Source organism: Helicoverpa zea, chromosome 27 (genome assembly GCF_022581195.2).
Source record: "Helicoverpa zea isolate HzStark_Cry1AcR chromosome 27, ilHelZeax1.1, whole genome shotgun sequence".
NCBI classification, from domain to species: domain Eukaryota; kingdom Metazoa; phylum Arthropoda; class Insecta; order Lepidoptera; family Noctuidae; genus Helicoverpa; species Helicoverpa zea.
In genome coordinates, this window is record NC_061478.1 from 5,157,736 (window position 1) to 5,170,495 (window position 12,760).

Below are 12,760 nucleotides of genomic sequence, written 5' to 3' on the forward strand. Positions count from 1 at the left end.
CTAATTAAAATAACAATAATTATTATAATTAGTTTCTTTTATATTATATTTCCGACACGCCTTATCAATCATCTATCACCCACAGGTTTCGCCCACTTTTGCTTAGGCTGTGATTGATAAAAAGCTTATTCTTAACCGACTTTTAAAAAAGGAGGTTCTCAGTTTGATCTTTACTCACATACAAACGAAATTTGCGAATTTCAGCATTGTATTTCTCAGACTTAGGAGAAGGACAGAAGACTGACAAAATACTTCATCTGTCTAGCCTTTTCCCAACCATGTCGGGCTCGGCTTCCAGTCTAACCCGACGCATCTGAGTACTAGTGCTTTACAAGGAGCGACTGCCCTATCTGACCTCCTCAACCCAGTTACCCGGGCAACCCAATACTCCTTGGTAAGACTGGCAAAATATAAACAAATTCACGGCCACTGTCATTTAATGAAGTTGTTACATTTAAAAAATGTAACCTATTTTGACACGAATCGCCTATAATTGTAGCTTATACAAGACGTTTAATAAACGCCTATAAATTATTCAATTATTTAAATGTGGTGTCGAAGTGATTATCTTGATACTTTATGTAATGAAGGTCGATGAGTTGTGTAGGTATTATAATGCATACTTACTTACAAGTTTTTTTTGTGGCGCTACCTGCATTCATTTGGATTTGATTTTTAAATAAAACTCCTTTTGGATCAGCATGGCGATCCGACGAGATAATGCTGCCAGCCTCTTGGGCACGCTCCCAGTTGACAGCGATGGGGACGAATTTTTTGACGCGTTTTAGTTATAGTGTTTTTTTTTGTTTTACTAGGATAGTTTTTTATATATAGGTATTGTAAATATGTAAATATCAATGTTTGTAGGTACGCACTTGTCAAAAAAATTACAGTAATCCATGGATTCAACTTTTACTTATTTTATCGCAGTCATATTAATATTTTTTACCTCGTTCTGCGTGAATCGGATTGTTAATAATCAACAAAATAGTAGTACCTAGCTGTTTGTAACTGTATCAAGACTTGTATCAAGTGTAAGATTTGTATCAAGACGACCAACGCCTTAGTCTGCCCGTGATCATGGATGCTGTAAAGGATCCGAAACACCGTCGGGTTTATCGAGAATAATAAGCCCTAAAGGCTGCGAAAGTACTGACCCAATTTGAAAAATTATTTCGCTATCGGAAAGCTATATCTACTATTCCCGAGTAACATAGGCTATATTTTATCTCGGTTCGAGCAGTAGTTCCTACGGGCCACGGGTGAAAACGGCGAGAAAACAGCTAGTAATTAAAATAAATAAAAAATGATTCCGTATCAATATTTTATGATATTATCAGGGTCCGTTCAGATAGACCGGGTCGGAGAGCATCGGCGCGCATTTTTCTTTTCACACAGACCGGAGCGGATCGGCTGCGCGAGCATTAAAGAGCATGCAAACGGAGCAAAACATCAAGAAAAAATACACGATCGGAGCCGGTCGGCTCCTCTTATTATTTCACACCGAGCGCATTCGAGCATTCTCAATGACAAAAGCAGTGCGCATGCAAAAATAAACCTTACTTCAATCAAATACTAAGTACTCAATTTTCAACGTGTTAAGAATTTGCTCTGCTCTCCGAGCCGGTCTATTTGAACGGACCCTTAATCTACAAGTCAATAATTATATTCTTCTTCTACTTCTCATATATTCGTCTTATTTGTCTCGGCTGTCACCCTTAACTTATTTACGACCTCAAAAAATAAATAACAATAAATTAACGACGAAAAGGACCTCATAAATAAAGAAAACATTACAATAATTCAATCCTGTTAAGTGCTTGACATTTTATGATAAGGTTTATCAATAAGGAAGGTGTTAAAAAGATACATGGGAAGCGGGTTCGATGCCGGTTCATGATATATTTTTGACTAGCTCGTGGCTAAATCAAAGCCAATCCACCGTAAAGTTAAGCAACGCTTAGCGCGTTCGGTGCGTGGATGGGTGACCATCTTGTCATGACAACTTCTTCCATGTTTCGGAAGACACGATAAACTGCTGGTTTCCGGCTGTCATTTGAACATCTCTGACAGTCATTACGGGTTTTATTGATTTTAATATTGACAAAATACATGTTTATGGAACTACAAATTCCTAGTAAAAATGAAAAAAAATCGTCCCCATCGCTGTCGACTGGGAGCGTGCCCAAGAGGCTGGCAGCGTTACCTCGTTGAAATCGCTCAAAATAAAACACGGAGCATACAGACAAACACTTTTATTACAGCTAAATTGTGCATAAAAACGCACTAAATATCTAGACTGTAAAATATCTATAATTATATTTAATTACATGTGACGATAAAAATAATTGGCCACCGTCATGTAATTATGAAGCAATTGCTTAAAAAACTGCCCAATTACCGATGTTTTTAGTGTAACGAATATTAATTATTTTGTTGTTAATTCAATAGATTTATGGCAGTTGGAAGTAATTAGTCTTATTTTGAGGTTTAAGTGTGTTGGTAATAACCTTCTATGTGTTCATTCATGTTAATTTATGGGAAAAATTCTTCCTATATCAGTGTATTTTTAATGCAATATATAGTCTCAAAATTGCCTCGTTGGTCTAGCTGTCTCAAGCGCGGCTGCTGTGCTCGAGGTCTCGGTTTCGATTCCCGAGTCAAGTCAAAATCGCTTTTTGGGTTTTAGAAACTTTCACAAAGCAGCCCGGAGCCTGGAAGTTGGTGATTGATACACCTGTGCATCAGAGAGCACGTTGTCGGTCTTGAGCCTGATCTCTCTCCGGTGGTGTCGGATTGCCGTCCCATCGGACTATGAGAGTGAAGGAATAGGGAGTGCACCTGTGTCTGTGCAAATGCTTGTGCACTATAATATGTATGTCCTGGGGCCCGATTCTCCTAATTTTACTTAAGCGACATACGATTCACGTTCGACTGAGATCCAATCCCGACTGGATTACGATTGAAGCGCATGTGGCATTCCGCTATTTTTTCTTTGAAATAAACGTTTTTATCCTTTTCTGTCATTCAATAATGAATCATTTTGTCTGCAAATGATTTACGATTGCAATATGATTGTAGAGCAAACTACCGTGTAGACCAAAATCACCAAAATAGCAGACCAATCGCAAACCAATCGAATGTCGTTGGAATACGATTGGTCTTATATTAGTAGCAGAATGCCCGATAAGGTTAAAACTGCTATTGCGATTCGATTTCTATTCGATTTTGACATTATTAACTTAGGAGAATCGGGCCCCAGATCTCTCTCCGGTCATGTGGGATTGTCGTACCATCACGCTATGAGATTGAAGGAATAGTGAGTGCACCTGTGTCTGCGCAAATGCTTGTGCACTATAATATGTCCTGCTCAGCTGGCTGATCTCCTTAGAGACAACAGCCATCGTAACCGACAATAAGGTTGTTGTCACACAAACGCTCGCCCATCCGAATTCTCAAAACCGGTAATATGACATGCATTCATACATTACTATACATACGTACAATATTAACATATATACAGCACAGGTTGTCAGTTATATCTGAATGTCAAGGGCTTCATTATGCGTGTATTTATTTAAGTGTGATGCGTTTCGATGCACATTAAGCAACTAGTTGCAGACTCTTTATATGATTTTGTATCTACGTTGTACAAAGAATCTTATATTCAAAATTAAGTATGTGTTAGAGTAACCACACACTGCAAACTTTTAATCGGCCTACAGGGGCCCGATTCTCCTAATTTTACTTAAGCGACATACGATTCACGTTCGACTCGATTCGACTGAGATCCAATACCGACTCGATTACGATTGAAGCGTATGTGGCATTCCGCTATTTATTCTTTGAAATAAACGTTTTTATCCTTTTCTGTCATTCAATAATGAATCATTTTGTCTGCAAGTGATTTACGATTGCAAAATGATTGTACAGCAAACTACCGTATAGACCAAAATCACCAAACTAGCAGACCAATCGCACACCAATCAAATGTCAATCGAATACGATTGGTCTTTTATTAGTAGCAGAATGCCCGATATGGTTAAAACTGCTATTACGATCATATTGCGATTCGACTTCTATTCGATTTTGACATTATTAACTTAGGAGAATCGGGCCCCAGATTGTTTGGGCTCATAAATCAGTATGAACAAAGATCTGGTATAAAACTTTGATTAGAATTAAGATTTTCTTTTAAATATACTGCTCTTTTTAACATTACTTTTAAATATACTGCTCTTTTTAACATTAATTTTTAATAGTACCTTCCTAGGGTTAGTGCAAGAAAAAGCTACAATTTATTGCCCCACAAAAAGTCGCTTAATGTGCGCTGACTCTTATGTGCCGTTCAGGACATTTTACACACTAGAGAGAATCGTATTGTATTTTTTATCTTAATTAAGGTTTATAAAGATATCTTCAGGCATACTTTAGTAAAGGGTGTCTGAATTCCATTACCATAAAATAAGGAAAGATTAAAAATATATCGAAAGGCACATGTAGGTGGGTACTTCCTTATTTCTTACTACCCGTTTTCCCGCGGTGTCACCCGCGTCCAGTGGAAACTACTGTCCGTACTGGGGTAGAATATAACCTATGTTACTCCGGAATGGTGAAGCTTTTCAACAGTGAAAGATTTTTTTTTAATCGGTTAAATGGATTTCGGAGCCTTACAGTGAGACTGGAAGCCAACCCAAAGATAGTTGGGAAAAGGCTAGGCAGATGATTGAAGTTACTAGCAGTAGCAGTAGTAGTCATATATAACCACTTATGGGTAAACTTATTTTACGGATATAGATTGTATATAGAAAGTCGCGTTGGTTAAACTACTTATACTTCATGAGTAGCTGAGCTGAAAATTAGAGAGAAGGTAGCTTAGACCCGGGAGAACATAGGATAGTTTTTGTCACCATCCATCAACGGGAAGCATTTATCTCAGGGTGCAGGTGAAACCGCGAGCGGAAGCTAGTTATACCTAAATGATTACTTAATTAACTGACAAATTAAACTCCAGCAATAAATTACCGAAGCATTCAGTATTTCACTACGCTTAGGTATATTATACTCGCAATAAATGATTTATGAGGCTTGCAAATTCTTTCACAACGCCAATTAGGCCTTTCGTACTCAAATTAAATTAAACAAACAACGGACGATCAAATTAATTATTATTTATTGTTTTTTTTAATACATTTCACAGTAGTTATTTTACGTAGGTCATGGCATGTGTTAAACAACTGTATACAGGGTTACTGGTAAGTAGACCGCATCCTTTCATGAGGTGATAATATAGGCCAATACGGACAAATTTGACCATGGGATATACTGGGCAAAAGTTAACCCGTTTCAAGATAATCGAATTTCAAGATCTTTTCTTTACAAATCGTCTAGGTACACGTATGAATTTTTATTATTAGTTAAAAGTCTCGTTTTTGCGGATTTTTGTGTATTTTGTGCCTTTTTAGATAGCTAGATAAATGTAGATGTTTTTTAAGTATTCTGCACAAAAAAATGAAGAGTAATATTTTTGAGCAAATAGCCACTAAAAAAGTAATTGCTGTTCGCTAAAATTTCCTCTGTGATTTGTACAGTTTTATGGTTTGTTATTATGAAGCGATTCATCTTCTATTCAAAAACACACAAAAATCCACAAAAACGAGACTTTTGACTAATAATGAAAATTTATACGTGTACCTAGATGACTGATCTTGAAATTCGATTATCTTGAAACGGGTTAACTTTTGTCCAGTGTATGCCATGGTCAAATTTGTCCGTATACTATCACCTCCTGAAAGGATGCGGTCTACTTACCAGTAACCCTGTATATTGTATACATGTAGGTATGTAGTTCAAATGATAAACTACAAAATATACAGTTGTATAACAGTACAATATACCATCATTATGGCCTAGTGGGTAAAGAACCAACCTCTTAAGTACGAGAGCGCGGGTTCGATTCCAGGTCAAGCAAGTATATCTTGAATACTAACGACCTTATTTCAGAGGGCAGGTTAAACTGTAGGTCCCGGCTAGGTTACGGGTTGTCAGAAGCCAGTAAGTCTGACAACTCGTCTTACCTAGGGGTACCTATTCTAACTGGTTTGAGGAGGTCTGATATACAGTAGGCTATAGGCGCCCTGTATGTAAGTATCTATGTAAGCGTTTAATGAAATTCAAGGTAGAAACTTCCAAGGATCGTAGAGTCATGAAAATTGGCAACTGTATGTGGGTCAGGGTAGGTACTGTCAAACTGATCTGATCTGAAAATGAAGCCGGAAGATATGACTTGTTAGAAAAGTCTTGTAATTAGTTTTACGTGGCGTATGTTCTCTAGTATTTTTTTAAATATTTTAAAGTGGTATTATTTATCAGGAAACTAAAGTTCCATTAAAATAAAATACAAAAATAAATTTTCATATGCACATATATTCGTTACAATAATAATAATATTTTAATAATGTAATATAATTATCTCTTATAACACTATTAAAGCTGGCACATATTATTTTGTTTATACCGCAACGCTAATAAATTAATATAATAAAAACAAGAAATAACTATTCTAATAAATAATTATTTGACATAAAAATAAAGTCTTAAGGCCGGTTTACACTTTAATAATAGGAATAAAATAATAATTGCTTTTTCAATTTATAAATTGTACTAAAATGTTGCTAAGATTTATCAAATAACACAAATATTTATTTAATAATATTATTCATGTGCTGCACCTATTTTTATTTCAAAAAGGCATTTATTTTTAGAAATAAACTAACAGCTTAATATACCATAGTTTTTTAATAATTCAGCAGCAATAAAATGCATAATTGTGTGACTACTTAATTTTTCAAATAATATTATTTATCATTTAAAATTGGGATATTAATTTAAATTAAATTTAAATGTGAGATAATAAACAATAATAACAAAAAATAATTCTCTACTTTGTATATTTGAACTATGCATTATATAAGCTTCTTAATATATCCGATATCATAATTCGATAATTTCGTAATCTATCTATTTTTATATGACACTGATTTTAATAATTATTTTGCTTTCAACGAGGCATGCCTCGGTTTGAGCAAAACGAGTAAACGAGGCGAGGCGATGAAATAGCCTTTATAAATAAATAAGATAGTTTTTGCTGTCACTCTAGTTCTGGTATATATATCGAAACATCAGTAATTTTGAATTACTTTTAATAAAAAGTTGAATTAGTTGTGAGCAATTTTTAGTATTTTTATTGGCAATATGTGTGTGCCTCGTTAAAAGCAATTATTATCAATCAGTATCATTATTTTAAATACAGCAATAACATAGATTAAAATAGGGCTACTTAAGAGCGCAGTCTAGTCTAACCAGTTAGCTTAAATAACCCCATTTTTTTACCTCACTTTTCAAAACAATGCGACTAGGTATATTTTTTATTACTAATATATTATATTTTAATAATTCAATAAGTATCAAACATTATTTATTTTAATTTATATCGCATGGTTTTGCTAAGAGAGATGATATTTTAACAGAGCGAAGATCCACAGACTGAAACAATTATGGAGTTTGAAATAACTGTACATTAAATATAGTTATTAAGTAGCCCACTGTTAATATTTTCGTATTACTAAAGGGCACGTAAACCAGTCGGTCTTGCTCACAGAGGAAGGAAAGATGAGCAGAGATGCTGGCAGGAAGGTCCAGCGCCTTCTTCTAGGTTAAATAGGCACGAGGATAATAATACCGCAGGGCATCTGAGGCGGATGACGGGGAGTAGCGACCCCGCGGGGCTATATATCCGAGTGCTCCAGGGAGAGTATACTGTCCCCCATCTCCGACCTGCCGGAGTGAGTAGGGTTAGCAGCCCGCTCGGAGGGCAGGTGCCTCGTGGTAAGTGGCGAGTGGGCCGGTGATGCTGGACCCACAGGGAGCGCGTGATCTGCGTTTAAAGTCCGCCGAGGTATCCTCACCCTTCAGCCGCTCATGTACCTGTTGCCCTCTTGTTGCTTTTCAGTGACTGATTCCCGGGGGCCCAGTAAGTGAGCTGGCGAGTCTCCACCTGCCATTTTTACATATATTTAATACATTGTCATCGGCAGGTGTCATAGTTCCCATAGTTCCCCATTCCCAGTCCATTAGCATCCCAACACAATAGCCTAAGTAGTTTTCATCCATAGTTAGCAATAGGTTAGCACAGAACCGAGGATTGTCCTTGGGTACATTTCTATAGTGTATACAGGGATAATCGTCGGTTTTGTGTCACCATTTCATTAAAGTTGTCTCAAAAGGGCTTCAGCGAGTTGGCTTCGGCCCCACGTTCGCCTTCCAAAAGTCCGGGACTCTATAGTCCCGAGTGCATGGCAGAGATATACAATAATAATAATAGATTTTTATTTTCCGAGGGTGTGTGACCAAAACCATCAGTTACGAGGGAACAACGAGGCGTTCGAGTCCCGAGATGATATAATATAGTTGGGTACAAAGTACAGCATCACTGTGTTTTTTTTATAACAAAGTTAATTGACAGTCACTTCAAACTCTAACCCGATATAAGGCCGCCTTTACACTCGTAAGTTTTACTCGCGTAGTAAACTTTCGACACATTTGCAAATGAGGAACTCCTTCGTAAGCTTATAGTTACAAATTTCATCATCTGCCTAGCAATTTCCCGACTATGGTGGGTTCTGATTTCAGTCTAACTGGATTTATTGGCTTCTGATTACTCGTAACGATGGCCAAATATGTTAGAATGACAGTCGGAACCTACAGTTTCTCGTGCCCTCCGAAACACGCAGATATGTTACTTGCGTTATTTTTACTTAAGCAACTTACTAGTGAAAAGGCGGGTTAACAATAGCTAGACCAAGTGCAACATACCTATACAAAGAATAGAAAATGTTATAGTGATGTCATAGCTTCAGAAAACGTGTTTAATAAAACTTTATTTGTGCTGACAAAAATACTTTAAAGTCATAAAATTAATTTTGACTTTTTAACAAAGAAAATACATCTTTACTTAAGTAATATAACATCTGTCGAACTTTCATGCAAAAACTTCTTATTTAAATTAACTTTGAGACGTACTACTTTTACCCGTTTACGGGAAGTGGTTCTCCAGGAGCGTAGTTAAAACGGAGAACAGCTAGTAGAAAGCCAAAATTGCTCTTTTTAAGGCATAAATATAACATCACCATAACTCTTCTAAACTGAAATAATTCACAACTTTAATGAAGAGTGTAGATACAAATAGGATATGCTACACATTAATACTATAAGCACCAACACAGACACAGATATACATACATGTTACATCAATAAAATTATTTATAACATATTTACATATAATTTAACTCGCGACCGACATGACTGTGACGTGTAAGTCGGATGTTTTAGCACGATTCAATTGACATATATTTTTCAAAAGATCTTTTTTTTTTATCAAACTTGTATATAACTTATAACAAATTAGACATTAAAGTAGTGGAGAAGGAAAATTAAAAATAATATTTTTTAAAATGAAATTAGTGCATCACTGGCGTCAGGAACATGGGTCAAGCTACCAGCAGTCAGAGTTCTAAACAAACCTGACGAAGCGTGTCCACTTGTCCAGGCAGTAAATACTATTAGATTTCTATTGTTACGCTAAAAAAGCTTCTCTGTTTTCAAAGGTATATCAAGGTATAAATTAATTAAAGCGAGGCAATGATTTAACTCAAGTCGAGGCACAGATTTTTCTCATGGCGAGGCATAGAATTTTTCTCAACTCGAGGCATGTCGATCGCGATATCAAAACAAAACAATCCTGGTTTGCGATGGCGCTATATTTATTCTAAATAAATCTACCGTGTTTATTATAAACGGATAAAATCTCCTATAGAAAAATATTTACAAAAATGCTGGCGTAGGTATAAAGGACGTATCCATTTTATCTTGGCACAACATTGATATTATGTATTTTTTATAATTTCTCCATATATGTAGTTTATAGTTTTTCAAAAGGTATAAATAAAATGGCACTAATTTTATATGCGCCTAAAATGAAATTATTATGCCAAATTTTATGCCAAAGTCACTTCTTTAACAAAATATAATAATATTTAAATGGAAGTAGAGTTATATTTAAACACTAAAAACTGAAACGTTGTATGCCATATATTACGACAAAGCTTTAACAATTCCACGACACAAAATGTACATTTAAGACGACATTACTTTTCATTTTAAATGAATAAATTATTATGTCAGTACAAGTTTTACATTTAAAAGCCTTAAAATTATTACTTCTTAAATTAAAACAACACATTGATAATGTCTTAGGTAAATATTTTTAAACATTTCATAACAGTAAGTTATAATATTCGACAAACACAATCATTTATTTAAACTTATATTACAATTATAATTACATTAAGTAATTACAAGTTAACATTAATACGGAAAGTTAACGTTAACAATTAATAATTGGGACGTTGAATAAAATGCACAAAATTCGATAATTCATTAAATAATTCTAATTTACTTTCTTTACTAAAAAACAACTAAGTGATGGTATAAAATGAAGTCTTCATTTTTTTTGGAATTCAACTCCTCAATTGAATTTCAGAATCTAGTTGTAATATTTCTCCAATCTTGTTTATATTTTATATAATTATGACTTGTTAGTTGTCATTTTGATTTTAATAATATTATTATACAATTACCATTTTGACGTTATTTGTCAAATGACCAAAAAATATGGCTTCATTACATTGTATAATTAAGTTAAATGTATTGTATACATACAAACTTGTAAAAGTCACATTCTTGATTCAAGATTGACTTTTATTGAAGCGAGATTCAAAAATAAATAGCTTTTACATTTAAATTAAATAAATAAATTACAATTTCGCAATTCACGGCACAATTTTCATTTATTAAATCTCAATAATTTATTGGACTTTAAATGTAGATAATATAATATGTTTTATATATAAATATAGTTTATAAATGTATATATTTATATCTAATTTAGCAAAAATGGACGTTAGGGTTTCTGCAAGAACTTTTTCTTACTAATAGAAGATTTTTAGTTTGTGTTCAAGAGATCAGACATAAGTTAAGGAATTAAGAATTGTTGTGAAATCAGTTTTCCTAGGTACAAGAAATAAGCTAAAAAGCACTAACAGGCAGAAATGGAAGAGTGAAACTAGTATTCATAGCGAGTTTATTACGATATAGTCACTCATGCATAGGCGCGTTTTTTTTTCTAAAAGACAAAGTGTTTTTTTTTCTCTGTGGTAATATCTCCGTAGGAGCAGGTCAATCAAGGAATTGATTTTTATTAATGGTTATATCACCCTATAATAATAAGAACCGCAAGTTTATTATTTTTCTATGAAAATGTCGACGTAAAATAATACTACACTTTATCTGTCGTTTAGAATCCAACGAATGTTTATAATTTGAGTAGGGAATATTTAAAGCTGCGGATTTGGTTACTTTCCGATTATATGAAAGTTAGCTGCGAGACAACACAAAAACGTATTTTTTGACGTTAGTTAAATATGCATGAGTGATGAAAAGGATTTAATTATAAAGCCTTAAGTTCAATTTTATTTATAAACCATACCATATTGAACACATGGCAAGTCTCTTGATCATTTCATAGATATTTATAATCGACTACCCGTTTTCCCGCGGTTTTTCCCGCGTCCCGTGGGAACTACTGCCCGTAACGAGATAAAATATAGCCCATGTTACTCGGGAAGAGTGTAGCTACCCAACAGTGAAAGACTTTTTCTAATCGGTTTAGTAGTTTCGGAGCCTTACAAGCACAAACAGACAAATAAAAAAATGTTTACTATGTATTACTATAAATTTTATCATATCAATCTTAAATCAATTGATTGATATAGCGATAATTCGTCATGTTGGTATACTTATGTCTTTTTAGGATTTTTAGCGCTTTGCGTTTTTTTTATTAAGTTGGTATATATTTAATGTAAATATATTATTATATGCTGTAGATTAAATAATATATATTGTGTTATTTTAGTTCTTATATGGTTATCAAATCCGTGTAAGAAAATATAAATGATTTTGTGTTCGTAACTTTGTAAGAAATATAGGTTTGTTTCTCTTTTCAGAAAATAGGTAAATTCTAGTAAATCTTTGTTCCAAAGTAGGTATTGTGATAGTTCTGTATTAATCAATCAATTGATACAATTAATCGTACGATTGATTGCTCAACTGATTGATTTTCAAAACCTTATCTTTATGTAACATTATTGATAGAAACAGTAAATAAAAAGTAAACTTGATAGTTTGAAGACGATTAAATTAAGGTAAAATCTGATTGATTAATCAATAGATTAATAAATATTTTCAATAGATTGAAGTAGTTAACAATGCGTGAAGAGTTTGAAGAAGCCCCGCCCCTTTTCAGGAGCTGGTCCCATCAGCATTGGAACTTGGTTCTTGTGGGTTATTGTTATCTGAAAATACAAAATAGTTAAATTACATTTTCTGCACATTCTCGTAGTAAATCTTTTTTTGTCTTGGTACGATATAATGAAATGACCCTTTGCCGTGTGTGCCGTTTAAAGTATTTTTTTAACTTCATTAAACTATTTTTGTTGCCATTTTTTTTTAACTTTTTACGTGTTTTTTTTTTTTTATTTTTACCATTGCCTTTATTTTGGTGGTCTGAATGATTCCTAAAAAAATTGCCAATTTATTTTATCAATTATCTTCTTCCTCCTGCCCTGTTCCCAATTTTATTTGG

The 12,760-nt window shown here is 34.0% G+C and overlaps 1 protein-coding gene across 2 annotated transcripts in view; it reads right to left on the reverse strand.

Moving 5' to 3' along the window:
- Positions 1 to 8,270: 8,270 nt before the first annotated feature.
- Positions 8,271 to 12,760, reverse strand: part of LOC124643301 (diacylglycerol kinase 1) — a 60,784-nt gene continuing 56,294 nt past the window's right edge. For both annotated transcript variants that reach the window (XM_047182234.1, XM_047182233.1), the window contains exon 23: positions 8,271 to 12,470. In XM_047182234.1, the coding sequence (XP_047038190.1) occupies positions 12,378 to 12,470 (93 nt within the window). In that variant the 3' untranslated portion in view covers positions 8,271 to 12,377. The remainder of the gene's footprint in view (positions 12,471 to 12,760) is intronic.